The sequence below is a fragment of the Paroedura picta genome, chromosome 2, assembly GCF_049243985.1.
Source record: "Paroedura picta isolate Pp20150507F chromosome 2, Ppicta_v3.0, whole genome shotgun sequence".
Lineage (NCBI taxonomy): Eukaryota > Metazoa > Chordata > Lepidosauria > Squamata > Gekkonidae > Paroedura > Paroedura picta.
Genome location: NC_135370.1, coordinates 129,854,259 through 129,880,596, shown reverse-complemented (window position 1 = coordinate 129,880,596; position 26,338 = coordinate 129,854,259). Strand labels below are relative to the sequence as shown.

The 26,338-nt window shown below is 42.7% G+C and overlaps 1 protein-coding gene across 3 annotated transcripts in view; it reads right to left on the bottom strand.

The window, feature by feature from the left end:
- The window catches only part of PAPLN (papilin, proteoglycan like sulfated glycoprotein), a 77,509-nt gene that overhangs the window by 5,894 nt on the left and 45,277 nt on the right, over nt 1–26,338 (bottom strand). For 2 of the 3 annotated variants that reach the window (XM_077322698.1, XM_077322697.1), the window contains exons 11-24: nt 26,063–26,189; nt 25,363–25,428; nt 23,401–23,608; nt 20,608–20,784; nt 19,560–19,716; nt 19,320–19,406; nt 16,412–16,676; nt 15,379–15,496; nt 10,895–11,024; nt 7,998–8,685; nt 6,331–6,468; nt 4,499–4,623; nt 3,153–3,291; nt 1,605–1,742 (exon numbers count right to left, since the gene is read on the bottom strand). In XM_077322698.1, coding sequence (XP_077178813.1) covers nt 1,605–1,742; nt 3,153–3,291; nt 4,499–4,623; nt 6,331–6,468; nt 7,998–8,685; nt 10,895–11,024; nt 15,379–15,496; nt 16,412–16,676; nt 19,320–19,406; nt 19,560–19,716; nt 20,608–20,784; nt 23,401–23,608; nt 25,363–25,428; nt 26,063–26,189 — 2,563 coding nt within the window. The remainder of the gene's footprint in view (nt 1–1,604; nt 1,743–3,152; nt 3,292–4,498; nt 4,624–6,330; nt 6,469–7,997; nt 8,686–10,894; nt 11,025–15,378; nt 15,497–16,411; nt 16,677–19,319; nt 19,407–19,559; nt 19,717–20,607; nt 20,785–23,400; nt 23,609–25,362; nt 25,429–26,062; nt 26,190–26,338) is intronic. The other variant, XM_077322699.1, reaches the window with a different exon arrangement.

Sequence of the window (26,338 nt, the reverse complement as noted above, 5' to 3'; positions counted from 1 at the left end):
TGAGCACAAATGGGAGCCTCCACTCATAGCCTGAATCAACTGCTTCCTCATTCTTCTGCAAGATGGAACTGGCATTTCAGACAGCTGCTTGGCCAATGCAAGGCGGCACAGCGAGGACTCCTCTGCTATGCCAGCCTGATAAACTGTCAATCAACACCCCCACCCTTCTACATGGACACTGATGAGAGATAGACTGCCACTATAAGTAATTATTTGTGTGATATAATTATACAGAGAAGCTAGTTTTGTAGTCTCAGGATCATTAGAGGAAGGCTTTCGTAAATGCCAAGCATACCAGCAGAGCTACTCCTCGGGCTTTTATGCAATAAAATAATAAAGTTCACTGAGTTGCTAGGAAGAGTGATTGTTGAAACTAAGGAGGCAGAAAATCGGTAGCAGGCACCTCTGGCTCCCATTGGTGGATGAGGGACTATGAGTAGAAAAGTGGAGGAGACCAAAACATGCTAACATTTATGCATCAAAAAAGAGCATCCTTAGTACCCCACACAATAAAAGTCAGTGCAAAGCTAGTTTTAGATACTGCACTGAAAAAAACACAGTTGATGCTCTGAGGAGGGACTGCCATGCATAATAAAAAATAATACGATGGGTTTTGCACAGTAAAAACGATTCCATGTGCAGAAATAAAAGGAGCATCTTTTGGGGCAGACTTTTTGCGAGGTTTCCTGCCATGCAATCTGCAGGGGGTTGGACTAGATGACCATGGAGGTATCTTCCAACTTTATGACTCTGTGATCCTAAGAAGAGTAAAGAAAGGCAAGAAAGAAATGAAAACAGGAAAAAATATACACTGAAAGAAGAAAAACTGGGAAACTGAAAGATGGGAATGACAAGAGACCGGTGTACATTGAGGTGCAAAGACAAAAAGAAGGCTTAAGCTAAAAGATGTGCTTTTGGAAATTGTCTTAATGTGGTGCTAATAATCTAAATCTATGGTTCTTGGTTTAATGTTATTGTCTGTAGCCAAAGCTGAGAGTGAGCTAAGATTGGCCAGGGAAGCCCATTGTAACAAGAAAAGATTTTTCAATTATGTGAGGAGCAAACGTAAAGGAGGCAATAGGCCCACTGTTCGGTGCAGATGGACAAACTCTAACAGAGGATGCAGAGAAAGCAGAAAGGCTCAACGCCTATTTTACATGTTTTTTTCCCACGGGTCAAAGGGTTTAGGCACATCTAGAGTTGGCAGTAGCCAAGGGTTAGCGTCTGGGTGGCAGGTTGACATGGACAGAGAGGTTGTTGAGAGGCATTTAGCTGCACTGGATTTCAAATCCCCTGAGCCGGATGAAATGCACCTGAGAGTGCTTAAAGAACTTTCCAGAGAACTTGCAGAACCCTTGTACATCATCTTTGGGACCTCAGGGGAGAGATACAATAGGGAAGGAAGAAAAGAAGAGGAGAGCCATAATGTAAAAGGCCCTTAGACATCTTGTATCTGAAGACCAAAAAATACCCTATTGTCCTAGAATATTTCAGGTCTCTTGAATTAGTCACAGTGGCCCTCTGAGTGGCTGATGGCCCACCAAATGTGCACCTCTGAGATAAGTAAAATGATGGAAGGACAGTAGTATAGTGCTATCACTTACCTGGAAGAAGAGATGGGTTGTCCATCCTTCTGCCACTCAATGGTTAGAGAAGGTGCTGCTTCAACTCGGCAAGGCAATCTGATTCGTTCCCCAATGTTGGCATCAACCTCTGAGGGGTCATTCTTGTACATTTTTAGCCTGCAAAGTACATGCCCACATTAGCCCTCCCCCAGTAGCAATATTCCAGCCCACATTTTAGAAACTTCCATACTCAACCCCTTATCCTTATTTCCTTTGAAGGGCATCCGTGAAACCTGCCCCAACGTGCCCACCACCACCTTGAGTTCATAGGGGCTCCTCATCTTGATCTGGACACAATGGATTCCTTCAGAGGCTGAGTTGCAGCCAGTGTGCTGCTTCTGTCTTAAGCACTTTACAAAGTGCAAGCTTGTTTAAATACATCTTTCCTAAGTGTTTGGCTGCAGGCCCAGAGAACTCCTCTAGCCAAAAGAGTCCCATGTAAATAAATGTCCTTTTGAATAGCCTGCCTGGCTCCGCTGAATGCTTTCTATGAAAGACCGGAGACATTTCAACAAAATGCTGCTGTTTTTCCTGTAACTATTGAGGGACTGCCACCAGCTGTTACCCTATCAGCATGCCCATGGTGTAAGGCAAGGGGTTCATTCAAACAAGACTTGACTCACTTCTCTCCTCAGCTCCCAGCCGCCAAAGCCTATGCAATTGTCTCAGACTCCTGCAGCCTTCCTCATGCCACAGACTATGGAAAGGATTGCTCTCACACTCAGGCCAAGCATGCCCCAATCCCCTGACTCCATCCGAGAGGACACACAGAGCAGGCAGCACAGACTGTCTTCACTGTCACCATCAGCTCAGTGGGCCAGGGAGATCCCAGGTGGAGTAGGAGTGATGGTGCCTGCATCACCTGTGGAATTAGTAAGTAACCTGCCTTGGAGCTCCGGGAGCAGGAGCAAAAGAGGCATGGATAGACGAAAGGGAAGGATCAAAACCAACAGGGAGACTCTTTCTGTCCATGTAACTGACTGCAGTACTTTCCAATCTCTGTTACGACTGCAGAGTTCTGAAGAGCTCTACCACTTGTAGAAAACTCTCCGGTAGTTGTAAACTTGAGATTGCAGGTTTGATTCCCATTTGCATCAACTGAGGAGTTTCCAGGCTGTTTCAGTTGTGTGCAAGACTGACTGTCTTGGGGATAAACAGGTCACCGTATTTTACTGCAGAACTGTGCACACTGTTTAGAAACGACAACCCAGCTGTCTCCATCAAGAGCCCTGCTTTCACCTGGTTTCTTCAGTCTTGCAGATATGTTATTTCTAAAACTTTTTTTCTTGCTTTTTCTAGCGCTAATGCTTCAAAGCCTACAGTCTTTCAATGAGCTGTTTCCCCAAGAGGTAGCTATAAACCCCATTCCTAAAACTAGATGGAAAAAGAGGTATGATTTGTTACTCGGCACAGACCATTCTCCAACCAATTCTCTTTTCTAACTAGTTCACATAGGAAAACCAAATCTCGCTTATGATACTGGCAGTGCAAATAAGAAAGGATAGTATCTGATGCTGGTAACCTTACCTGTATGTGGAATGAGGACTCTCAGAGGAGACAACTGAATGGCCAGTACTAACTCCTAAACCAAATACTCCATGATGACGATTCTGTCCATGATTAAACTGGTGCCCTGTTCCCTGTGCAACAACAGGTCTGTAGATACCTGGAGAGAAAATTCTGACTAAGGCTTGGATCCTGCCTAGAAATTCTGTAGGTGGGATTTGTGCCAATTCTCCCATCCCACAGCTATTACCATAATAACCAGTCCCATTCCGCACATGTTGAATAATGCACTTTCAATGCACTTTAAAAGCTGATAATGCACTTTCAATGTACTTTAGAAACTGACTTTCCTGTTCTGCACAGGAAAAACCAGCTGCAAAAGGACATTGGAATTGCATTATCGAATGTGTATGGAATAGAAGCAGGAGAAGCACTGTGGGGAGTATTTTGGGCAGCAGAAGGAGAGTCACATTCTGCAGGCAGAAATCATCCTCTGTGGAAATATTAGATGGGATCCAAGCCTCAGATCGCCCTTTCACTTTCATATGCAGATGTGCCTTTTGCTATTGCATATCATAATTGGCAAATATCTGTTTGCCTCTTTGGCTTTGAAAGTCTTGGAAAGTGTTTTGTGCCCACAAGGTGCCACCAGAAAGCCCAGAAATTTTGTGATTGACTGTGGCATTTAAATTCTAAGTTTTCCCAAGCCCTGCCCTTAGCAATCAGAGGCTAAGCTTGCACAATGTTTTGTGATATCTGGGTTGGCCCCAATAAGAGATATATTGCATATATTTTGCTTCTTTTTCCAGCTTAAGTGCTGGTTCATGTGAAATGTATGAGTAGTTAATCCAAGAGGTCTTCAGCCACTATGTGTACCAAGAGCTAATAAGTTAGACAGAGTGGGGAGAAAGGTTATTGGTAAAATGTAAGCGTAAAGATGTCACCAGATGAAAAGAAGGAGAATAAGAGCATTGTAAAAAGTTGGGTGAAATGAGCTATGAACACTAATCCAGAAATCTCATGTCTACTGAAATAGAAAATAAGGCTGCTTTCTAGAAACTGGGCAGTAATGCAGCTACCAATCAGGTGTGAAACATTCTTGTTCTGGATATCTGTAAGCATGTCCGCTATAAAGGATTCCTACACCACTATTTTTACTATAAATGGCAATTGCTGTCTGTTTCACTAACACTGGCAGGATTGGTCTGATCATGATGAGCATTCTGCAAGATACTGAAAGGGATATGGGCTGGCATGGTAGCCAATTGACTTTCCTAAGCCCGGCATTATAAATTGACCTTTTCCTTTTGATCTTGGAACCAATGGGCAAGGCTAGCTCAGATCTCAAGAGAGAAACAATGAATGACCTTTGATCCTTAGCTGAATCTGTCTGTGTTCTGTCCTCCCATTGGAAATTATACACATGTAGGTCCCAGCATCCTCAGCTCTGAGCTGGCTGATCACCAAGGAACTGTCAGATTGGTAAGTATGCCTGCAGGGCGAATTGAGAGCATTATTAAGCATTGCTGACTAACACACCATCTAAACAGGTCATTGGCATATATACAGGATAACAAAGCTACATTATATACTTAAATCTGGTGAAAACCACCCCAAGCCTGTTCACAGAGAGGGGCAGTCTCTCTCTGTATATATTTTTGTCTGTATCAAATGGAGTATCGTGTCCAGATCCCAGGAGGTGATGAGATATATATATGAGATATATGAATGAAAGAGAGAGAACCTGGCTAAACCACTAAGATGTCAATAAAATATTAGCATTATGTTAATACTTCTACCATTTTTTCTTAACCCTGTGATATAGCTTCAGGTCAGGGAGTGAGTGATGGCCCAGGGTCACCAAATTAACTGCACAGCTGAGTGGAAATTTGAACCTAGGTCTCCCAGGTTCTCATATGACACTCCGATGATGAACACTATTTATTTATTCTATTCACTAATGGTCCACCTCTGCCCCCTCCCCCAAATGCATCCAGAATATCCCATGTGCCTCAAGACTTTGGGAACTAAGCAGGGTTAGTGCTTGAATGTGAGACCACCAAAAAAGACAGAGGTTGCTACATGGAGGAAGGGAATGGCATACCAACTTTGCTCATCTTTTGCCTTGAATATTCCTTGGCTGGGATTGCCACAGATTGGTTGCAACTCAAAAGCATATTCTTCATTTTAGAATGTAAGGATTACCTTATTTTGAAAAACAAAAAAGAGGGCATGTTTCCCAACCGACTGCTTCAAACAAGTGATCATCACCATAACTATGGTGTTCAGCTGACCCTTGCTGGCTAAGAGCCTAGGGGTCATACAGGATCCAGTTCTGCTCCTAGAGAACAAGTTAATGAAACTGCAAAAAATACTTTCTTTCAACTTGGTCTACGTGACAAAAAGACCTACTTTGAGAAGGCTGTCTTGGCCACCTTGATCCACATCTCGGTAACACCAAGATTAAATTATTGTAATGCATTGTACATAGGTCTCCCTTTGAATTGGTGCAGAATGCCACAGATCACCTATTATCAGGAGCTGGATGGAGGAAGCATATTATTCCCTTTCTGCTATCATTTCATTAGCTGCCCATCAGTTACTGGGCTCAATTCAAGAAACTGGCTACCCATATATGTTAACATTCTCAAATAACGCCAAGATATTGGTGAGGTAGGACTTCCCTTTGCAGAATCAATGTTGATCCTCCCATCAGCAGACTGTTCCTTCATGTGCTTAATATTTGTTAATAACAGTTTCTACTAATTTACCTGGCACAGATGGTAGACATGGTCTGTAATTTCTTGGATCCCCTCTGGACCCCTGATAATTCTCACAATAAGCTTGTGAGGCAGGCTGATTGTTTGTGGCCCAAGAAGGTTACCCATCAAGATTCCATCAGCCATTGGCCTAACATAATAGCATAGATCAGCAAAACAGTCCAAAATACATAAATGTATGTATCAGTTGCTTAATTACAGGCCACAGAATTCAGCTTTTTCAGCATAATTAGTGCTAAATAATGAAATTCTATAGTCATTTGTAAAAATTATTATGTACATTAAAGTGTAAGAAGTTTAAGATATTAGGATTGAATCATTTCCATCCCCTTTCCCAAATTCTACCAGGTTGGCATAAATGATTATGCTTGGTTTCACAGTGTATGTGTGGTAGAGGGGGAAAGCAAAGGCAGGCTCACCTGTCTGATGGCACTGGTTGTCCATCTTTCTGCCACTCAACTCTGGAGAAAGGGGAATTGCCCACCCTGCAGAGAAGACGAACGCTTTGCCCCAGGCCTGCCTCCGCAGTGGAAAACTCTGATCCTTCCAAGAAGACCCTGAAAGAAAGAGATTTTCTAGAAAACTCTATCTCCTGCTATCTCCAAGGTCACTACGAAAGACAGGATGAGAAACACATAGCTGCGGATATAGAGAAGGAATCTCAAATACTTGTGATCACATTTCTGAAAAGTCAGGTTGTTCTAAGCAACACAGTTTAGTTAGCTCTGTAATCCAAGTCGGAATGGAAAGAATTTAAACTACAGTATACAGCTATGGCTAGGAAACAATTTTGTAGAGGTTCAGAGAAATATATCTAACTGCTGAACCCCAAAATCAGGAAAATAAATTTTGCTTGGAGAATCAAGAGTTGTTATTTAGGTGATAAACCAAATCCTAGCTGACATATCCAAATGCTTTTGTAACTACTTCTCTTGTTCAAAATATCCCTTGAAAAATGTAAAATTATCTGGAGCCTAGAGAAATACAGCTACTGGTAACAAGTTGATAACTGGCTGACAGGTCATACCCAAAGGGTGCTTTGTTAATGGTTCAGCATCCTTTTGGAGAAGAGTGACAAGTGGAGTTCCCCAGGGATCTGTCCTGGGGCTTGTGTTGTTCAACATATTTATAAATTATTTGGATAAGGGATTATAGGGGATACTTATTAAATTTGCAGACGATACTAAACTGGGGGAGGTAGCAAACACAACAGAAGACAGAATCAAGATACAGGATGATCTTGATAGGCGCGAGAACTGGGCTAAATGGAATAAAATGAAATTCAATAGAGACAAATGTAAAGTTCTGCACAAAGGTAGAAAAAACCATTTACACCAATATGGGAAGGGGGAGACTTGTCTTGGTAGTAGTATGTGTGAAAAGGATCTAGGAGTCTTAGTAGACCATACATTGAACATGAGTCAGATGTGTGACTCGGTGGCTAAAAAGGCAAATGGGATTTTGGGCTGTATCAAACAGAGTATCGTGTCCAGATCACAGGAGGTGATGGTACTGCTTTACTCTGCTCTGGTTCAGTCTCACTTGGAGGACTGTGTTCAGTTTTGGGCACCACAGTTGAAGAGGGATGTATACAAACTGGAGAGTGTCCAGAGAAGGGCAACAAAGATGGTGAGGGGTTTGAAGACCAAGGTGGTGGGTTCTCCGTCCTTGGCAATGTTTAAACAGAGGCTGGATAGCCATCTGACAGAGAGGCTGATTCTGTGAAGGTTCAAGGGGGTGGCAGGTTTCAGTGGATGAGCAATAGGGTTGCAAGTGTCCTGCATTGGGGGGTTGGACTAGATGACCCAGGAGGTCCCTTCCAACTCTGTTATTCTATGATTCTACCCACCATCAGAGATCTCACAAAAGATAGAACTGAATAAGAGTGTTGTATTTCTTGTATTTGCTTCTCTCCTGTGAAGTCAAAGGGAATTGTGGCATATGAAGATACACAAGTGGTCACTTTAAAAGGAGAAATCTTTGGCAGTAGGTGGCTGGCATTCCACTAAGGAATATTACTGACAGTGTGTCTGGCCACAGAAAAACAGCCCTTCAGAAGGAAAGTATACCAGCATTAAAACGTTACCTGTTCAGAGAATGTTGTAAGGAAGAGTCTGGTGGTGTTTGATGCTCAGATCCATCCACTACTGATTCCTCTGCTCCAGATGGCCTCCTCCATTCTTCGCGTTCATGGTAAACTGTTTGACCATTGACAGTCAGCTGTCTGTCAGTGTACCCAGAATCCACAGTTTCCCCCAACCCATGCAGGTGCTTTGCTGGATCCATCCTTCTTTCCCCATAAGCTGTACCATGATAAGAGCCTTGCTGCTGGCTATTCAGCACAGCAGTCCTTTGCTGAGACTCTGGTAGTCCATCTGTCATCCTAGTCCTTCCCCAACCCCCTTCTACACGGTGCAGTGCTGACTGAGCTTCTGAGCCACCTTGTGTCATATGGAAAGTTCTATGTCCTCCTGGGTGGCTGTGACTGATGGTTCCTGTTGCAGATGGCTGCCGTTGCTGATCCTGTGAATTGCCTTCTTGCAAGTGAGAACTTGACTGGATGTTGGGGATTGTGATATGGTGCTCACTTCTTCCCACAGAGACATGGCAAGTTCCCATGCACTCCTCTTCAGAAGCAAAGTTGTTCTTGTTACCATGGCAGCCTCCATACCAGAAACGGTTGCACTTCCCGACATCATATACAAAGTACCATTGAGTTGTCCAATCTGTGCAGGGGCCATGGGCACTGGGTAGCAGACAGTTGATAGGATAAGCTAACAGGAGAGAGAGTCATTGCCACAGATTTAGCCGGCTCATGATAAACACACAGAACACTCTCAATGTATCAAGTGCTATGGTGAGAGGTCAGAAGTCTGAGGCCTGCTCTCAACCTGTGTCATAAATTCATCTCATGTCTCTTAAGGTCTAATTTCACTGGTATTTCCTTTTTAAAATTACTAGCAAGAATGCTGGGTAATGGGGCATGGTGCAGACAGCAAGGTAAGGCCGGACAAGATTGGGAATTCATTGATCAAGAGGTGCTGCTATCCTTGTCATTCTCTGTTCCCAAGGAAGGGGGAAAATATATTTGTTTATTGATAAAATGTTAAATGAATGACTGTGCTCAAAGAATCCTGGGAAGTGCAGTTTGAAGAGAATGTTGAATAATCCATAATTGTTCTGTAAGACCTCAGTTAGTAACATAAATATGCCTTTACATACAGAGTCAGGGTTCAAAACATCAGAGTCTTAGCACAGTCTAATTGGGCTTAACATCAAAAACTGTTTCCCATGAAAGCAGATATTGTGCCCAGGGGGCATGAGTGGGTGAATACTTCTGAGTTGGACTTGTGCCCATCCTGACTTAGTAAAGCTACTGAAGGCACTGTCTGTGGTAAACACTGCCACTTTAAAGGGAAGACAAGTTGTTTCAAGTCTATCCTGCCAATGCCCATCTGGTTTCTGACCTCCCCTTTTTGAAAAGCTGTACTGAACAATCATGACTCCTCAAAAGAATCAAGAATAGAAATGCATTAGTGATTCCTCTCCAGCTGTAATCCTGACTATAAAACCCAGCTGGAAGAACATACAGTATTCTGTTGGCTTTATAGGCTTTTTACAGATTTTAAAAAATGAAGTCAACAGAATTTTTTAAAATAGAAACTGACAGCCCATTTCAGACTTGTTCAGCATTTTGGCACACAAAAGACTAGTTTAAAATTAGATGGTGTGAAGAAACACATTTTTTTTCTTTGGAGGTTTGAACTAAGCAAAACCTTCACTTTCAGTTTTGAAAGATTTTTCCCCCTCTGGACAGAGAGCAGGCAGGGAAGAGGAAGTCGGACAATGGCTTTCCAGGCTCACCCCATCTATCTCTTAAGAAATTATATCTATCTATCTATCTATCTATCTATCTATCTATCTATCTATCTATCTATCTATCTATCTATCTATCTATCTATCTATCTATCTATCTATCTATCTATCTATCTATCTATCTATCTATCTATCTATCTATCTATCTATCTATCTACCTACCTACCTACCTACCTACCTACCTACCTACCTACCTACCTTTACATAGGTCTAGGTAGAAACAATAGGAGGGCCCAATTCCCCACAACTCCAAGCAAGCATCAGAGATTTGAAGGAATATAATACTAGAAAGATTTCAGGAAGGGAATTTCTGGAGACTTCAGGAAAAGCCGCTCTTACCTGGCCTGACCTAGTCAGTGGGTGGAGAAAAGAGAGATGAGGAAACCCTCTTTGGTGCCGAGCATCCGAAAAGACAAAACTATTAACTGAGATCTGAAGGAGGCAGCCAGGGTCTGTGTCCTAGCATGGACAATTGAAGGAAACTTCAAAGTAATGGAAACGGTAGAGATCTACAACTTCCTAAGCTAAGGAGCCTGTCATATAATTTAATATCTAATAGGGGATATATTGAAAGAGGAACACAGGGATTGCATTTTACCCATTTCTTTTTAATCCCTTGCTTCATCTGGTGATGTATTAAAAGGATTTTTTAAAATAAATCTTTTATAACTTTTGATGCTGGCAATGATTCTCTGCACCACATAGACCTCCACCATCTCAGACATGCCATTGTAAAAGGAATGCCAGAGGGAAGGTCAGCAGTTCATAAGCAGCTATGCCTATAGGAGAGCACAAGACAGAAAACTGTTTCCATCATTATCTTGCACTGGGCAGCAGGAGCTACGGAGGCAAGGCCTCATATCTGGGAAGGGAAGCTGGGAGTTCTGTGGTGGTGAATTACCCAGGAGAGAAAGAAAAGTCTCTCCAGTGTCAGGAAAACCTTGGAGGGGAGGGTGGAACAGGGCCTGCAGGTCAGAGCAGGCCCATTCTGCCACAGATGGTATAGGCCAGCTTATAAAACACCAATTACAAGAATGTAATTTATTTCTGACCATGCTTATAGAAAGCACTGAATGAACTCACCATTCAAAACCAAACATCACTTACATTGACTGGGTCTGTTGAGGCATCCTTCCCCCAGAGGCCCTGAAGCAGAAGCAATGTTGTCATAGCAGCAACCATACATAGAACTTCGACACTCCACAGCTGGACTTTGCTGGGACTGAACTTGGCTTGCCTTCAACAAAACCAGATATGACTGAGATGACATCATTCAAGGGGTTTGGTGAATAGAATTAAGTGGTGCTTAATTAGGGTACAGATGAAGTAAGGTTGGACTAGAACAGATTAGTCCAAGGTGAGTCAATAGATCCTGGTGGACCCATTGTCCCATACTTATGTATCTTTCTGAGGCATAGAGAGGACAGTAGACAGACAGCCACTCATACACTTCTAAATTATATGTCTAGTATTGTTTCTGACTGGCATCCATTTTGTTTCATTTTGGGCCAGGCAGTGTCCTGCACTTATAATTGGAGGTGTGTGTGTGTGTGTATGTTTGATTTTAAGAAGGGTTATGGTTATGGTTATAGTTAAGGTGACCAGATTTTAACATTGGTAAAGTGGGACACCATTGACCAGGGAGGTTCTTGATTAAAAATTTGGTCTATATGGACCAACAAAAAGTTTCATAGAATGCATAGAACACAAAAATAGTATTGTAATATATATTTTTAAATTAGTACAATTTGCCAGGTACCCCCAGATGTCCCTCCAGAAGTGGGACAATCTGGTCACTTTAGTTATGGTTATTCTAGCTATAAACTGCCTCTCAGGAAAAGGAGAGGCCTGATTGCTAACAGACAAGGAAACCAGCCAAAATGTTTTTTTCTCTGACCTGGAGAAATTATCAGAAAGGAAGACATATACAAGTTGTATCATAAGCTACTCCACCGATGTTGCCAAGGAAGAGAAAAACAGATGTCATTTTTGCTGCAGGCTGTTAATGTTGCCTATAGTAAGGGCTAAATAGAGATCAGTAGCTCATATGGTGATAGTTAACAAATATTCCTGCTCACCTACTAGTAAAAAGACTCCAGGTGGTAGGTCTGCAGGGTATGAGAAGTCAGTTGTTGGGCAGTGATCTCACCTGCTGTGATCTCTGCCACTTATTTCTGGGCACCAAGCCCATCCATTATTCTAGTGCTGAGTGTCCCAGCAGATAATTTGGTGTTGTATATATAATTCTTCATTTTGCCTCCTCCTGCACTTAGCAGAACAGCTGGGCTGAGATTCAAACATGACTTCCAAAGATAGATTCACAGCCAGAAGTGTCAATAGCAGAGGAAGAAAAGGTGAAGGAGGAAGCAAGAGGAGCAATGGCTATCCACAGGATATACATGGCAGCAGGCTTCATGTCCAGAAGGCAAAATCATTGAGAGCTGAATGGACAATTTAATGTTAGAAATCAGTGGCTATTATCTAGGCAGGATTGTCGTGTCTCATGATTGATCTGAAAATCTGTTTGGTTCATCTGCTCTTTTCCTTTGTTTGATTTTTGTGGATCACATACAGAAATTCTCCTAGTGCCTGCAGAGAAAAATCAACCAAGCTATTTTCTCACATACAAAATTAATCCCAAGCATGAACAGCTCTTGAGATACAAGGGACTGTGAGTTGGACACAGTTTTCCATGTTATCACAGAACCTGACCTGGATTGCCCAGGCAAACCTGATCCTATCAGATCTTGGAAGCTAAGCAGGGTCAGCCCTGGCTAGTACTTGGAAGGGTGACCTCCAAGGAATACCAGGAGCCATTCTGCACAACGACCAATGTTGCTAAATGTTTGCAGTATGCAGAAACACTATAATTAATAGTGGAATTTGGTCATTCCACACACCTTCAATTCTAGAGGAATATTGAAGTCCCAGTAGCGGTCTATTCATTCCCCATAGGTCTCGCCGGAATCAATATTTTTCCGCGCTTCTTCCCGCCTCTGGCCGTCAATCAAACAGAACAGCCAGTGAACTGTTGTGTTCGTGCTCTCGAAAACCCCCTTTCCCTTTAAAAACTTTTTTTTAAAATCTGAAAACACCAGTAGCAATGTATATTTGTTCATTCAATGTCTCAGAAAGACCTTTTTCGCTGGCGTAGGAGCTGGCGCTTAATTGTTTACATGCTCTTCAAGTAAAAAAAAATTCCCCCCGATGGGGGCAATTTCTGGTCAAAATTACAGGCAGTGTCAAACAGGGGCCTGTATTGAGCTCCGAAACTTTAAAGACAATTGCAGAAGGGAGCTTTGTTTTACTGTTAAGCACTTGTGTGGAGGGACTTTCAGCTGAAGAAGCCTCACTTTTCCGTTGCTTTCACTGGTTTAAGGGGGGGGGAGAATGGCGATCGCATCTCCGGAAGCTCGGGGGCAAGAGCTAGAGAGGGACATTCTTTCTACCGCTATTTTGAGAACACACATGTCTTTCACTGATGTGTTGCGGCTTGTGCTCAGAAGTGTAGCGGTTTTTTCGGGGGGAATCCACTTTTCTGGATTTCCCCCTAAGCGCTATAAAATTCCGATTGTTGCTGGAACTTGGAAGGAGTTTTGTGGGTTTTTTTTTATGATGTCATGCGGAACGTTAAATTAATATAGTTTACAAAAGGTAAGACTTTGGCTACATTTAATTTGTGCAGAATGGCCCCAGGATTGTGATGCAGGTCCAGGCAATAGCCAATCATCTCCGAATGTCTCTTGCCTGGCAGCCAGACAATCTTAGGATCTTCTGCCTATATTACACCCAGGCCATAGGATAAATAAATAAATAATAAACATGTAATCAGGTATTTTCCTGTTCTCTGTAAACCGCCCACAGAATGGATTGGAAGATTTCCACATGTACAAAAGTCACTTGGATAAGTAGACAACACTGTGAGGGACACAATCATTTTCACTTAGTGAAATGCTGGTGTCCCTCACAATCTTTTCTACTTGTGCAAGACACAGCACAAGGCATTTCTTCTCAGTTCGGGCCTCAGCCAACCCAGTGGTGTAGAGAGGTGCTAGAGCCCACAGGGGGGTGCTGGTGGGGGGTGCTGCTGCTGAACAAGTACTTCCCTTGCCACCTGTCTGCATGCCCTTCCCCATCTGTTTGTTGTAAAGTCTCCATCACCTATGCTCCCAGTTCCCAGCATCATTGGAGAACAGTGGGTGAGTGGTGCACAGTGATGATACTCCTGGTGGCCACATGACAGCAAAACTCCCAGCTGCATGTACTAGCCAGTGCTGTAGGGGAAAGGAGCATGGGCAGTGAAAGTACTTGAAAACTGAAGAAAGATAAATAAAAGTGTATGAGGAAAGATTGAAGGAGCTTGGTCTGTTTGGCCAAGAGAGAAGGCAATTAGAGGTGATATGATAGCCTTCTTCACGTAGTTGAAGGGCTGTCACTTAGAGCAGGGGTAGTCAACCTGTGGCAGGGGCTCATGGGAATTGTAGTCCATGAACATCTGGAGGACCACAGGTTGACTACCCCTGACTTAGAGGACGGTGTGGATTTGTTTTCTGTTGCTCCAGAGGGTCGGACCAGAACCAATGGGATGAAATTAATTCAAAAGGATATTCAGCTAAACATCCAGAAGTTGCTGCAAGTTCCTCAGTGGAACAGGCTTCCTTGGGTGAGCTCTCCTTGTTTGGAAGTTTTTAAGCAGATGCTAGATAGCCATCTGACAGAAATTCTGATTCTATGAACTTGGGCAGGTTGGGTGTGGGTGGGCAGAAGGGATTGTGTTGGTTATTCGCTCTTGTGGCATACCCATACTTTCCTTGCATACCCAGAGAAACGCTGATTGTCACTTTGGGGTCAAGAGGCAAATTTCCTCCAAGCCAGATTGGCCAGGGATTCTGTTTTTTTGGGGAGAGGAGTATCATTTGGGCATTGAATTGGGGTCTCTGTTGGTAGGCAGGTAGTTGTGAATTTTCTGCATTCTGCAGGGGGTTGAGCTACATGATCCTGGAGGTTCCTTCCAACTCTATGATTCTATGATACTAAAGCAGATGGGGGGCATGGAAGTGTGAAAGGGAGGTATGAGGGGGTCTTGAGGATAGACAGACAGGGGTCCCCAGGCACTATTGGCTCAGCCCCCCATCTGGAATTGGACCTACTTCTTCTGATGCTATTTCAAAAACAAATTAAATGAAATCATGTGAACCATTTGCACAAATTAATGTCGTTTTTAACTATCTAAAAAGTTGGGTTTGTTGCTACATCTGTTGTACTACTGCTTGCACAAATGGAACTAGCACAAGAGTTAGATTTAATTCCCAGGAGAAGCTTAGAAATCAATAAGATTTTCAGGGCATAAGAATCATAGAATCATAGAACCATAGAGTTGGAAGGAGCCATACAGGCCATCTAGTCCAAGCTTTCAAGAAGCCCTAATACTCCAGTCGAAAGGTGGAAAAGGTTTTGAAGAGAAGGGAGTTAGGATGCAAAGGTACAATGCCAAATGTATTCATCTTGATTAGAGCAGGGGAGAAATGTTTAGGGACATAAAACTAGAAAACTACAATTTTTTAACTCATAATAATGTTCTCCATACTTACACTTGAAAAGGCAACAACAGGTTCATTTCGGTTTAAATAAACATCACTGTAATACTGTGGACATCCTTCTTTATTTGGACCAAGGGCAGGTGATACTCCATCAGGGCAGCACCCATACCTATGTGGGGGGAGCAGTAGAAACAAGGTCTAGTTTAGCATAATTTGTTAAAACTGGCTGAACAAGTAATCGTCTATTTTAAAAATTGTATACGGTGTTTCAAGACTTGTTCAATGTGACTCACAGCTAAAACAATAAACAAACCAATAATTACAAAAGAAGTCAGTAAAACAAATAATAAAATCAGATCAATAAAACCATGCCAACCAAAATAAGCCAAGCCATTTAAAAGAGCCAGGACATGAAAGTACAGAAGAGATGGCCAGTGGGCAAATAAAGAAAAAAAATTCAAACTCAATTCCCAGGCCCTGTAATCACCTATAATCAAACAAAAGTAGAACTTTAAGGAGAAGGAGGATTTAATTCAATAAAGAGGGATGGGGAATGAAGGCAGGACACAAATATGTAAACACAAACATAGTTGGAATAAAAAATGATAGTCTTTTATATCCCTAAGGCCACTGCCTGCTGTGGCTTGCTTGGCTGTGATGGTGGTGTTGATGGTCAGGCACACATCTAGGGTGGGGCAAACAGGGCATGTGCCCTGGATACTACCCTTGAAGATGCCACTGGGCCCTCTGCAGTCCCTGAGGCCTGTGCCTCCATGTCCAGGGTGACCTCCATGGGCGCCCCACCAGTCCCAGTTGCCCCAGCACCCAGGCTCAGCTCAGCATCCATCCATCCATCCATCCATCCATCCATCCAGCCAGCCAGCCAGCCAGCCAGCCAGCCAGCCAGCCAGCCAGCCAGCCAGCCAGCCAGCCAGCCAGCCAGCCAGCCAGCCAGAGGCTCAAAATTACCTTTCCCTCAAAAACTTCAACAGGGTCAAACCCACAGGATTACAGTAGAAAGGAAGGAAAGGAGGTTCTGGGTGAATCTCTAAGGGGCATCCCAAATGTAACCAGCCTGTCCTACCTGCTATGTTGGCAACTGTCCGGTGGGCAGCCTTGCCTAAGGGGCCCAGCAGCTGGAGTGTGACCATCGGAGCAGCATCCATGAGGACTCTGGCTGCAGTCCTGAACATCAGTCAGTGGGGCCACATCTGGAGGGGAGTTGAAGCGCTGAGATATGGAGGAGAAAGACTCCCATCGAAGAGGCAAGAAATTGGAGCCATGATCTTCATTGGGCTGGAGCTGGTGGTGAGTAGAGCTACCTTGGATTACTCTTTCATTTCTAGAAACTGAAAAGATAACTTTATGGAATGTAGATTTCTACCTGCAGTTACTAACTCAGAGCTACAGTTAATTCTGTGGTAAAATGAAAAGAGATCACTTAAAGTGGAAACCACTTGGAAGAAGGAATGACACAGGGCTACTTTTTTGGCACCATATGGCAATTATTGTAAACACCCTGTGATGAGATTGACATTCCCTATTCTCATATTATAACAACCGATGGGTAAAACATGATGCATGCTTAGACTCTGTATATAGCCATCCCTAGTCCACGTGGAGATCAAATTCTATAGATGAAGATAAAAAATCTCTTTTTCTTCAGTGTCATGATCAGGTCTGAACATGCCATGGATTTGGCTTGGGGTTTTTATTCACAGCAGCCTTGAGGCTCCTGTGGACATTGGTTCTATAAGTTGGTGGGAATGTGGCCCGTAAGATGTTGCTTATGTGGCCTACAGGGCCTGGCTTAGCCTGGTTTAGTCAAGGGCCTTAACCAGTCTTTAGTCTTGGGAATGTTGGGTTGTGTAACCTGGGGAAATATAAACATCCTTGAATGCATCAGATATTATGCTAATGGTTCTTTCCACCATTAGAACTGCTTGGGAAACCTAAGGCCTATCTCACCTTATTTCAGTCTATGTCATCTGGAGAACAGATAGAGACTTGGCCATTAGCCATGGGAATAAGGGGTGAACCTAGTTTGTGGGGACCCATGTAGACACGCCTAAGTACCACCTAGTTCCTGAGGCATCTCTGATGTCTGCACCTGTCAAATGTCTGGGAGGGGCTTGGTTACTATTTGGAGTGATGTTTGTTTATGCGTGGGTGACAAGCCTCAAGTGCCTCTACAGACAGTGAAATTTTGTGCCTACACAATTCAAGCCCACCACCACCACCCCCAACATGTTTTAGAATCTTAATGTTTTATATTCTGATCTGTGACTGTATGAATGAATGAGTTATGTTTATGTAAAATGTCTTTGTCAATTTTCATGCCAGTAGTTGTTCTGCATTTCCAATAAAATCTTTGATTTTGGAAACTCGTCTGATGGGGCAGCTAGTGTTTTTTTCCAGCAAGCAATAGTTCCATAACTAAAGCAGTATGAGCCACATTGGATTTGAACAGTTTGCACCTGCTTTTCCTCTTTTTTAATCACCTCCTCCACTATATTCAATGTTCATCCTGTATGGGGATGAAGAAAGGAAAGGCCAAATATGAAATACAACTTTGGTACAATGCCACATATGGTTATGGCCTAGGGACAGAAGGGCTTGTGAGCTCAGATGCAAGCTCAGAATGGAGTGGCAAACAGGGCTAAAGGAATGTGGGTCAGGGAATCAAGCATGAATAAGGTTTTTTGAACCCTTGAGAGGAATTTTGAACCCTTGAGACCTGTATAGCAGAGTTCTTATCCAGCCCACAAGCAATGGGCCATTACCTTTATTGCCAGATGCCAGGTGCTGTGCATTATGTCCCAATGCTAATGAGTAATGGGCAGTAGAAGGGGGAGGGTGGGCATCAGGAAGGTATTTTGAGGAAATACTGTAGGAGTGTTAATGTTTAAAGCATGTTGATATTTTGATTAAGACGTAGGATCGTTAATTGGGTTTACCCATGTCCTTTATAAAGCTTATATCTCCTGTACCCAACATTATATTTTATAGCATCCATGGCCCACGGTGACATTTGTGTCAGATCAGCTCCTGTAACAAATGAGTTCAGCACCTATGCTGTATGGTGTTAGATATTGTTACTCTGCATGCAAAAGGATCTGGGAGGGTTCCCAGAACTTAACTTGGCAGACAGCCCTACCCTCTCACTGGTTAATGTTGAGCCTCTTTGGCCATTGCTTGCCTTATGCTTCATCTTATATAGGATCTCTCTTCTCTCTCTTACATGAGCTTGAGTTAGAATTATTGCTTCTATTTTTGTAAGCATTTCCCCCTTAACTGATAAACATGGAGACTCAGAGATACTGGGTAATGCTTTAAAAAAAATAAATACCCCATCATATCGAAGGAAACAAATAGAAGGAAGCCTCTTGTGGCGCAGGGTGGTAAGGCAGCCAATATGCTCTCTGAAGCTCTGATCATGAGGCTGGGAGTTCGATCCCAGCAGCCGACTCAAGGTTGACTCAGCCTTCCATGCTTCTGAGGTCGGTAAAATGAGTACCCAGCTTGCTGCTGGGGGGTAAACGGTAATGACTGGGGAAGGAAATGGCAAACCACCCTTTATTAAGTCTGCCAAGAAAACGCTAGAGGGCGTCATCCCAAGGGTCAGACATGACTCAGTGCTTGCACAGGGGATACCTTTACCTTTATAGAAGGAAAACACTGGCAGGTGCAGCTTTTCCTGTCATCTCACCCCTACTATGTCAACCTTAGGAAAAAGTGTCCCCTCAGGATCTGAACATGGAAAACTTAAGGAACAAACTTTCATAAACACTGGTTCAGTTCAAAAATGTGTGAATTTACCAATCAAATTAATCACAGAGGGAAGGAGGTGAATCTTTAACCAGATCATTCTCGGAAAAGCTCCAATAATGAGACACTAAAGATTGACATATTTTGTGATTGTGACTTACCAGGCTTCACTGTTCTGACACCATTAACATGGGAAGCATCTAAATGAAGAGATAGTTACAAACCTGTGACGTCACTGTCAGGGATGTAGCGAGTCAATAAGGGCAGACGGTTGATATCATAGCCCGTAGTGTCCTGCATGCTGGGAACCTCTGCAATTATATTAATATTCTTAGTGAACAAGCAAGAACTCAATGCAAAAATGGGTGGTATTTCAGAAAGGGATGAACTGCAATAAAAACTACTTAGGAGTCCAAATTGTGGGAATCTCATAGGAATCTGAGAAGCAGGCAGCTCTTACTTACGCTGTGGTTGGTGGCAAGGCTGTATGTTGCAGCTTTCAAACATCTCTGGTATCCATGGCTGGATGGCTTTACACATCTCTTGGTTGTAGGATTTAAAATCTCTATCCGCACAGGTGACTTGACGAGTTCGGATGCCAGAGTCACAGCTCTTTGAACACTTGAAGATACAAAACAACGTTAGTAGGGGACTATAATTCTACTGTCCTGAAAAGGTAAGCTAGTGAGTGCCTGAAAGTAGGTGCTAAAATAGGATTTTTTAATGGTAGGTAAAAGTACACAGTAAACTGTAGCAGCTTTGTAGATATATTATCAAGCTGCTGTCTGGCACAGATTGTATGGGACTGAATGATAAAAAGTGTAATAGCTTCCATGTCAATTGATAGGTAGACCCCATGCAAACAACATTTTGAGACTGATTTTACATAGGGACAGTTGTAACTATATACCCTTTATGCTTTCATACCCAGTCAAACTGATAGCATGAGTAGAGAAGATCATGACTAAAGGTTTATGTTGCCTTAACAACAGCTTTCTTCATAAAAGAGTGACTTTCTCCATGGCTGTGGTCTCCGTTATCCCCAGGGATCTTAGTCATATAAAAATCATTATTATGTAAAAAGGAGCTCCTGCAGGTGCATTCTTAAATGTCTCAGTTATCTACAGAGCATGGAAGTAGCTGTGGCTGAACAGTCAAGTCGGACAAATTTAGAATCCAGTGGCACCTTTAAGACCAACAAAGATTTATTCAAGGTATGAGTTTTCATATGCACGTACACTTCCTCAGATATATTGTCATGGTCTGAAGAGGTATACGTTCACTTAACCACTCTCTACTCCTAACCACTATACCAAGCTAGCTCCAAGCTGGAGGAGGGAGGGAGCCCGAGTCAACATGTGGTTGACCCCTATGACTCCACTAAACTTTGAACAGATGCAACAAACCTACATTTATGCAAACAAGTTTTGCTAAAAGTCAGAGGAGGCAGGAAACAGTGAATGGGAAACAGCGGATGGGAAAGTAAATCTAGAAAAATAGTGTGATGCTTACCAGTCCCCAGGCTCCAATGTGCCAACCAACCTCATGGATGCAGTTATCCTCAATGCAGGGTTGGTTATCAGGAGGTTTGGGTTTTGTCAAGCAGGCAACATCTTGAGTCCGAGAACCCAGCGCTGTACTGCAAGTTACAGTCCGGGACTGAATACCTTCCCCGCAGCTAACTGAGCACTATAAGAAAAAATGTGGTCACTAAAAGATGTGGACCTGACTAGCCTTGCATGTGCTTTACTACACACACTTCCATATCCAAAAATCTGTTGTGTATGTTGCACAGAAAGAACATGTTGCAATCCTTTGAGGGAGCAAGAATATGAAAATTCAGTTACACATTCCCCACTTCTCCAATAGTGGGTTCTACAATGTTCACTTTGTTGAGACTTGGGGCAATTTGAAGATACGTGTCCATATACACAGGAAGAGGTAATAGCCACATCCTCCCATAGAAAAATCCAGACACTAAAACAGCTCAAAACAGTATACACGATTTAGGATTTTCTGGAGCTTTTCATTAGGTTGGGTAAAGGGTTGACCCTTTACTTGGTTGCATCAACTAAAAATGATCTCCAGTATTGGTGTTTCTCCTTTGCTTTTAGCCTTTTAAGTGATCTGTGTGTTTTATGTGGCATCAGAGAAGCTTTTGATCACCTATTGGTTGTTATTATTTCGGTTGGCTGCCTTCCATTTTTAGCCTGTTCTCTCATGCTACAGTGCAATCTGATGGCTAGCCATACTGTTTGTTCATTGATGTCAGCAAAGCATTCCACACAGGATCCTGACAAAGATGCCTGAGAGATCTTCCCTCACCTTTTAAAAATAATATCCAATCTGATTAAGAGTTCTGAAGAACTCAAAAGTTTACAGACTATGTTGCAATATTTTGGTTGGTCTAAATAAAAGCTATTGCATGGCTGCTCTATCAATATTTATTAATGATATATTAGTGGTTGAGATGGGTGTGACATTTTTTGGGATACCGGTTGCACACTTTATTCATAATTCATTATTTGGGGAAGCCATTAAGGACTGACAAGTCTAAGAATGCTGCCCATGAAGGAAAGGGAGAAAGAAAAAGAGGTTCTCCAGAGAGAGAGAGAGAGCTGTAGCCTAGCAACAGGGCAATAGGAAACCTGGCTGGATCAATGTAGGAGAAGGGTCAAAGGAGAAGGCCCATGGAAAGATAGATTGCTGGGAGATCTGACACAGGATCTGCAAAGCACTTTTAAAGGCAGACTGCTGCTGATGAGGGATGTAACCTGGATTTTGAGAAGAGATGTTATCTTTCCATACCTGCATGGTTATCAACTAAAAGTGATCTCCACCCTTCCCTGTGATGTTATAAAAAGGAGAAAAGACAGATATGTGCTCTTGGGTTATTCCCCACCCACACAAGGCTAATTACTTGTGGGAGGAACAGTTTTGACTGGTAAAATTATGCATTGGGGCAAACAGTTAAAACTCTTCTATCTGCACTGTGACCCTTTTCCAAATCAGGGTCTTGCATGGCTGCTTTCTGCCTTTATAAAACCACTTAGGAGAGCAGACAAGCATGTAGAAAGCATCAATCTGTACAGCAACACTGTTTTTTCAAAGAAGCATCTGCTAGAAGATTGCTTCCAAGGTTTTCAATCAACTGTAATCCAAGCTGTATTTCAACTGTCTGACACTGGTCACAGGATCACAGTCTTCACATTCTAGAGAACTTTCTAAGCATTGGCTGCCACTGAGGAAACACGAGTCAAGTATCCTTGATTATGAGCAACCAATCCACTGTACAACTAGTACAAGGCCCTGACTTGAACAAAATACATTGCCCCAGCCAGATGCCTGTTCATTCTTTAGAGATGCAGAATCATTATCCAATTTTCGTCTACATTTCCTATGGGTTGCAAGACAGCTCAGGATCCTGCAGTGTAAATCTTGCTTCATGTGTTACAAAATTCCTTACTTGGTTCAAATTTCCCATTCATATGCTTAAGAAAATTCCATCCCTATAATCATTGTATGGAATTGTTTGCATGCAGATGATTTGATTTGTTGTAGAAGTACCTTAGACAGAGTAATCAGAAAAAACAGCCCCTAGAGAATTGCTACCACTGCATGTTATGATTCTCCCCTGCCCCAGTCCCTTGGAACTGCAGTTATAGTGAAGAGGATAAGAATTCTATTAGATATTCCATAGTTTTCAGATTCCCTGGGGAAAAGAAATGGCTAGTAGACTAGTCTGCAGCATAGATATAACTTAAAACAAACAGAGACATGGGAACTAGTCAGGGCCGGGACCCTTGAATAATCAGACTGTGATCCCTGGCAAATCAGGGCAATCATTCTGTGCTTTGATGGTGGGTCTTGCTGGGAGAAAAGCCTGTGGTACGGCTGATGAATGGCTGGCTGACCAAAAGCAGCATGAGGCAATCATGTAAGGGAAAGGGAAGCACCACATTTGACATCATTGCCAGACAATGCAATGGCCACACCTGTCTTTTTTACAAGAGTCATGTGGGGGATGAAAAATTGGGGGCTTGTACAGGCTGATTTGTCCTGGGCTTGGCACAACCCCAAGGATGGCTCTCTAAGTCTACACATCTGGAATAGAATGACTAAGGACTCATACAGCATGGGAGAAATATGTGAGGCTGAGCTAGGTTTTTTTCTCTTCTTCAAGCCACTGTGACAGCTGGGAATATAACATCAACACATGTACAGGATATCTTTATTTATTTATTTATTTAGATTTATATATACCGCCCTCCCCAAAGGCAGATATCTTATCTGTGGCAAACTCACCGATGACCAAGGCCCTGTGGTCCATGTTGCACACTGGTGCATGTTGCAAGTCTGTGCAGTGCGTGGCCGCTCTTTTAAGGATGCACACTCAGCATCATCCACTACTTCCTGAGAACCATGTCCATCGTAGGAGGCACAGTAAACAGAACGGATTTGGGTGCCTCCTCCACAGGTTGCTGAGCAGACTCCCCAGTCCCCAGTTTTCCAGCTGCAAGTATAGAAACCATATCTCTCAAGGAACATAGAAACTAGTGCTAACAAATACCAAAGTTTTCCCTGACATACTTAGGGAATTGTGGGCTACCTTTCAGCATTTTTGCTATTAATGAAAGCACCACAGTCAGCTGTTTGCCTCAAAATTCTATCCAGCTGGTAGGTGCCATGGAAACAGATATCTGAAAGAGTTTATTAAAAGTGATTAAAATTATTGAAATCAAACAATTAGGTGGGTGACAATGAACATTCTCTGGAGGCTTTTAAAATGATGTAGCTGTAATTAAACATTACATTATTAGGAAAAAATAAGAGAAAATAGTTTAAAAGAATAGTCTTAGACTGAATGAACAGAGGCTGCCTCAATGGCAGAATCTTTTAAGCAATGAGGAAAGTCTTCCCAAGGAGGGGAGGGAGGGGGTGGATCAGCAGATCCTACAACCTTCTTCTATCTACTCCTCTGCTTTCAATTGTTTCAACTGCGAGGCAGACTCAGGTTCTGGCATGCAAATCTGCCACTGTCATGTTTTATTAACCCATCAAAGGTTAAAAGCATGAGTTCTGGTTCAAGGATAATGCTGCAAAGAACGTAAGGAACCTCATTTTAAGTGTTCAGGATTTTCAGAACTTACAGAAAGTTCTGTAAGTTTTAAACTTACATACAGTTCATTAACAAAATGCTATGAAAAGGGCATTCTCTGGTCATGCAGAATGTTTACGTTTTGCTCTAGTTCTGAGAACTGGAATTTGCAGAGCACAGTTTAGTGCTGATCCTCACCCTAGTTCGTACTCTGCCGAGCAGGCTGGGTGAACTGCAGAGAGCATGGGTGGTAGAGTCTATAGGGCGGATAGTAGCACCCAAACATGGAATCTTTCTTTGTTTGAGACACCAAACCAAGTGGGCAACTCTGGAAAGGGTAATGCCCTAATGTGAACTAGTTTTGCAAGTGCTCTGTCTGTTGAAAAGACCCTCTTTTTACTTTCTTTAGATGACAGTAACTTGTGCTCTTGTGTTGGTAATTCCCTAATTTGGAAGAGTTACTACCCCTGAAGATGTGTTATTTTAAGATTAAAACACCATTCCAACAAGGTGGTAGTGGGGTTAAAAAAAAGACAAAAAAACAAATTCAAGAGTTTCTAGATTTGCCTTGGAATTTTTCTATGCTTGTGAACTAAAGTTGTGAGTGCAGCAGTCACCAGGCTGTGGTGAAATGGCAACAAGCCCATACTTCCAGACTGAAAGTAGAAAATACCCAAATATGTTATCCTGTCTACCTCCTCCAAAAAGCACTGCTTCCTAAACAAAGTTCCTTCTTCCCACCACCTACCATTCCACCATCATTTAGGAGAGAAGCCAAAGATCCAAGCAGAAATCTAGCCCATCACCAAGGATGAAAACCTGAAAGGGTCTGCCAAGCGAATTAATGTTCTTGGCTTATGGTTTTCAAACTGTGTTCCTAGAATCCATGGAGCTTCATGGAAATTAGGAATGGCAAATCACTTTTTTATCCATGGTCACCAAATTATCCCTGCAACGTGTCACCACAAAGTGCGTTCAAGTTACATGCTGAGTTTTGTAAGGGGCAACAAAGGTGGCCACGCAGATCTGGCCTGAAGACCATTGAAATGCACCCCAGAGTTCTCTGCCATATCCATGGGTGCCTCAGTGGATAAAACAGATACAAAAAAGAGTAGGAAGTTTGAAAACCAGGTGCAAAGAATAGCTTAATGTTGCTCCCTCCTGGTTACCTCTTCATTTGCAAGTTCCATGCTCTGCTGTGGCTCCATGCTCCCGCCAGATAGAGATAAGATATCCTTCATATACAGAACAAACATCATAAAGATTTTAATGAATGTGCAGACAACTGAGGTGGCCTGTTTTAGAGACCTCCTACATCTGAATTGCACCAGGCATACGACTATGAGGAAGCAGTCATGGCAATCTAGCTATCACTACACACTGTCATTGGTCTTTTATTTATTTTGTATTAGATTTTTATACCGCCCTTCCATACAGATCAGGGTGGTCTGCCAGTTTCCTTAAGAAGAAATCCTCCACAGCTTAGTCCTCAAATCATCACATAGGAATGCCCTTCTGGATGGTATGGGAAAACCCCACTTGTATACAGGCCCTTTCAGTCACCATCATGGCAGGTTCCTAGTATGCATCATCCACCTTAGCTAGGAGGAGTTATGTGGGCTCGCCAGTTCCCTTCCTAGTGTGCTGAGAGATCCTAAGGCCATATACCCAACCAGCTTGCTAACACCAAGGTTTCTTCTCTTCAGTAACAATCTGTTTTATCTTTTTTCTCCTGTGCATCTGCCTCAGATATATTATGAGAGCATTAGGGACTGAAAAGAGACACAGACAAGTAAGGTGGGACTTGCCATGTTTTTAAATGTTGTAGGAATGTAAAAATGAACTTAAAGAAGTCAGATCAAGCCTCACCGTTTTGTCTGGGGGCATGATTGAAGGTTGCATGTACGGTTATTTTCTGGCCTTGGTTTTTCTCTGCACATATAGTCTGGATATACTTCATTGTCAATGGTACAAAAAACTTCACGTGACTGATAACCTATAGGGGCAAAACAGGAAAGTTAAAGCCACTCTTGTAGCAACCAGTACATAATTTAACCAAGTAGAAGCTCTCATAGAATCCCAAAACATGCTTGTATTATTTATTCACTGGCCATTGTCCCCTGCCCTGCTTGTGGATATACTGTA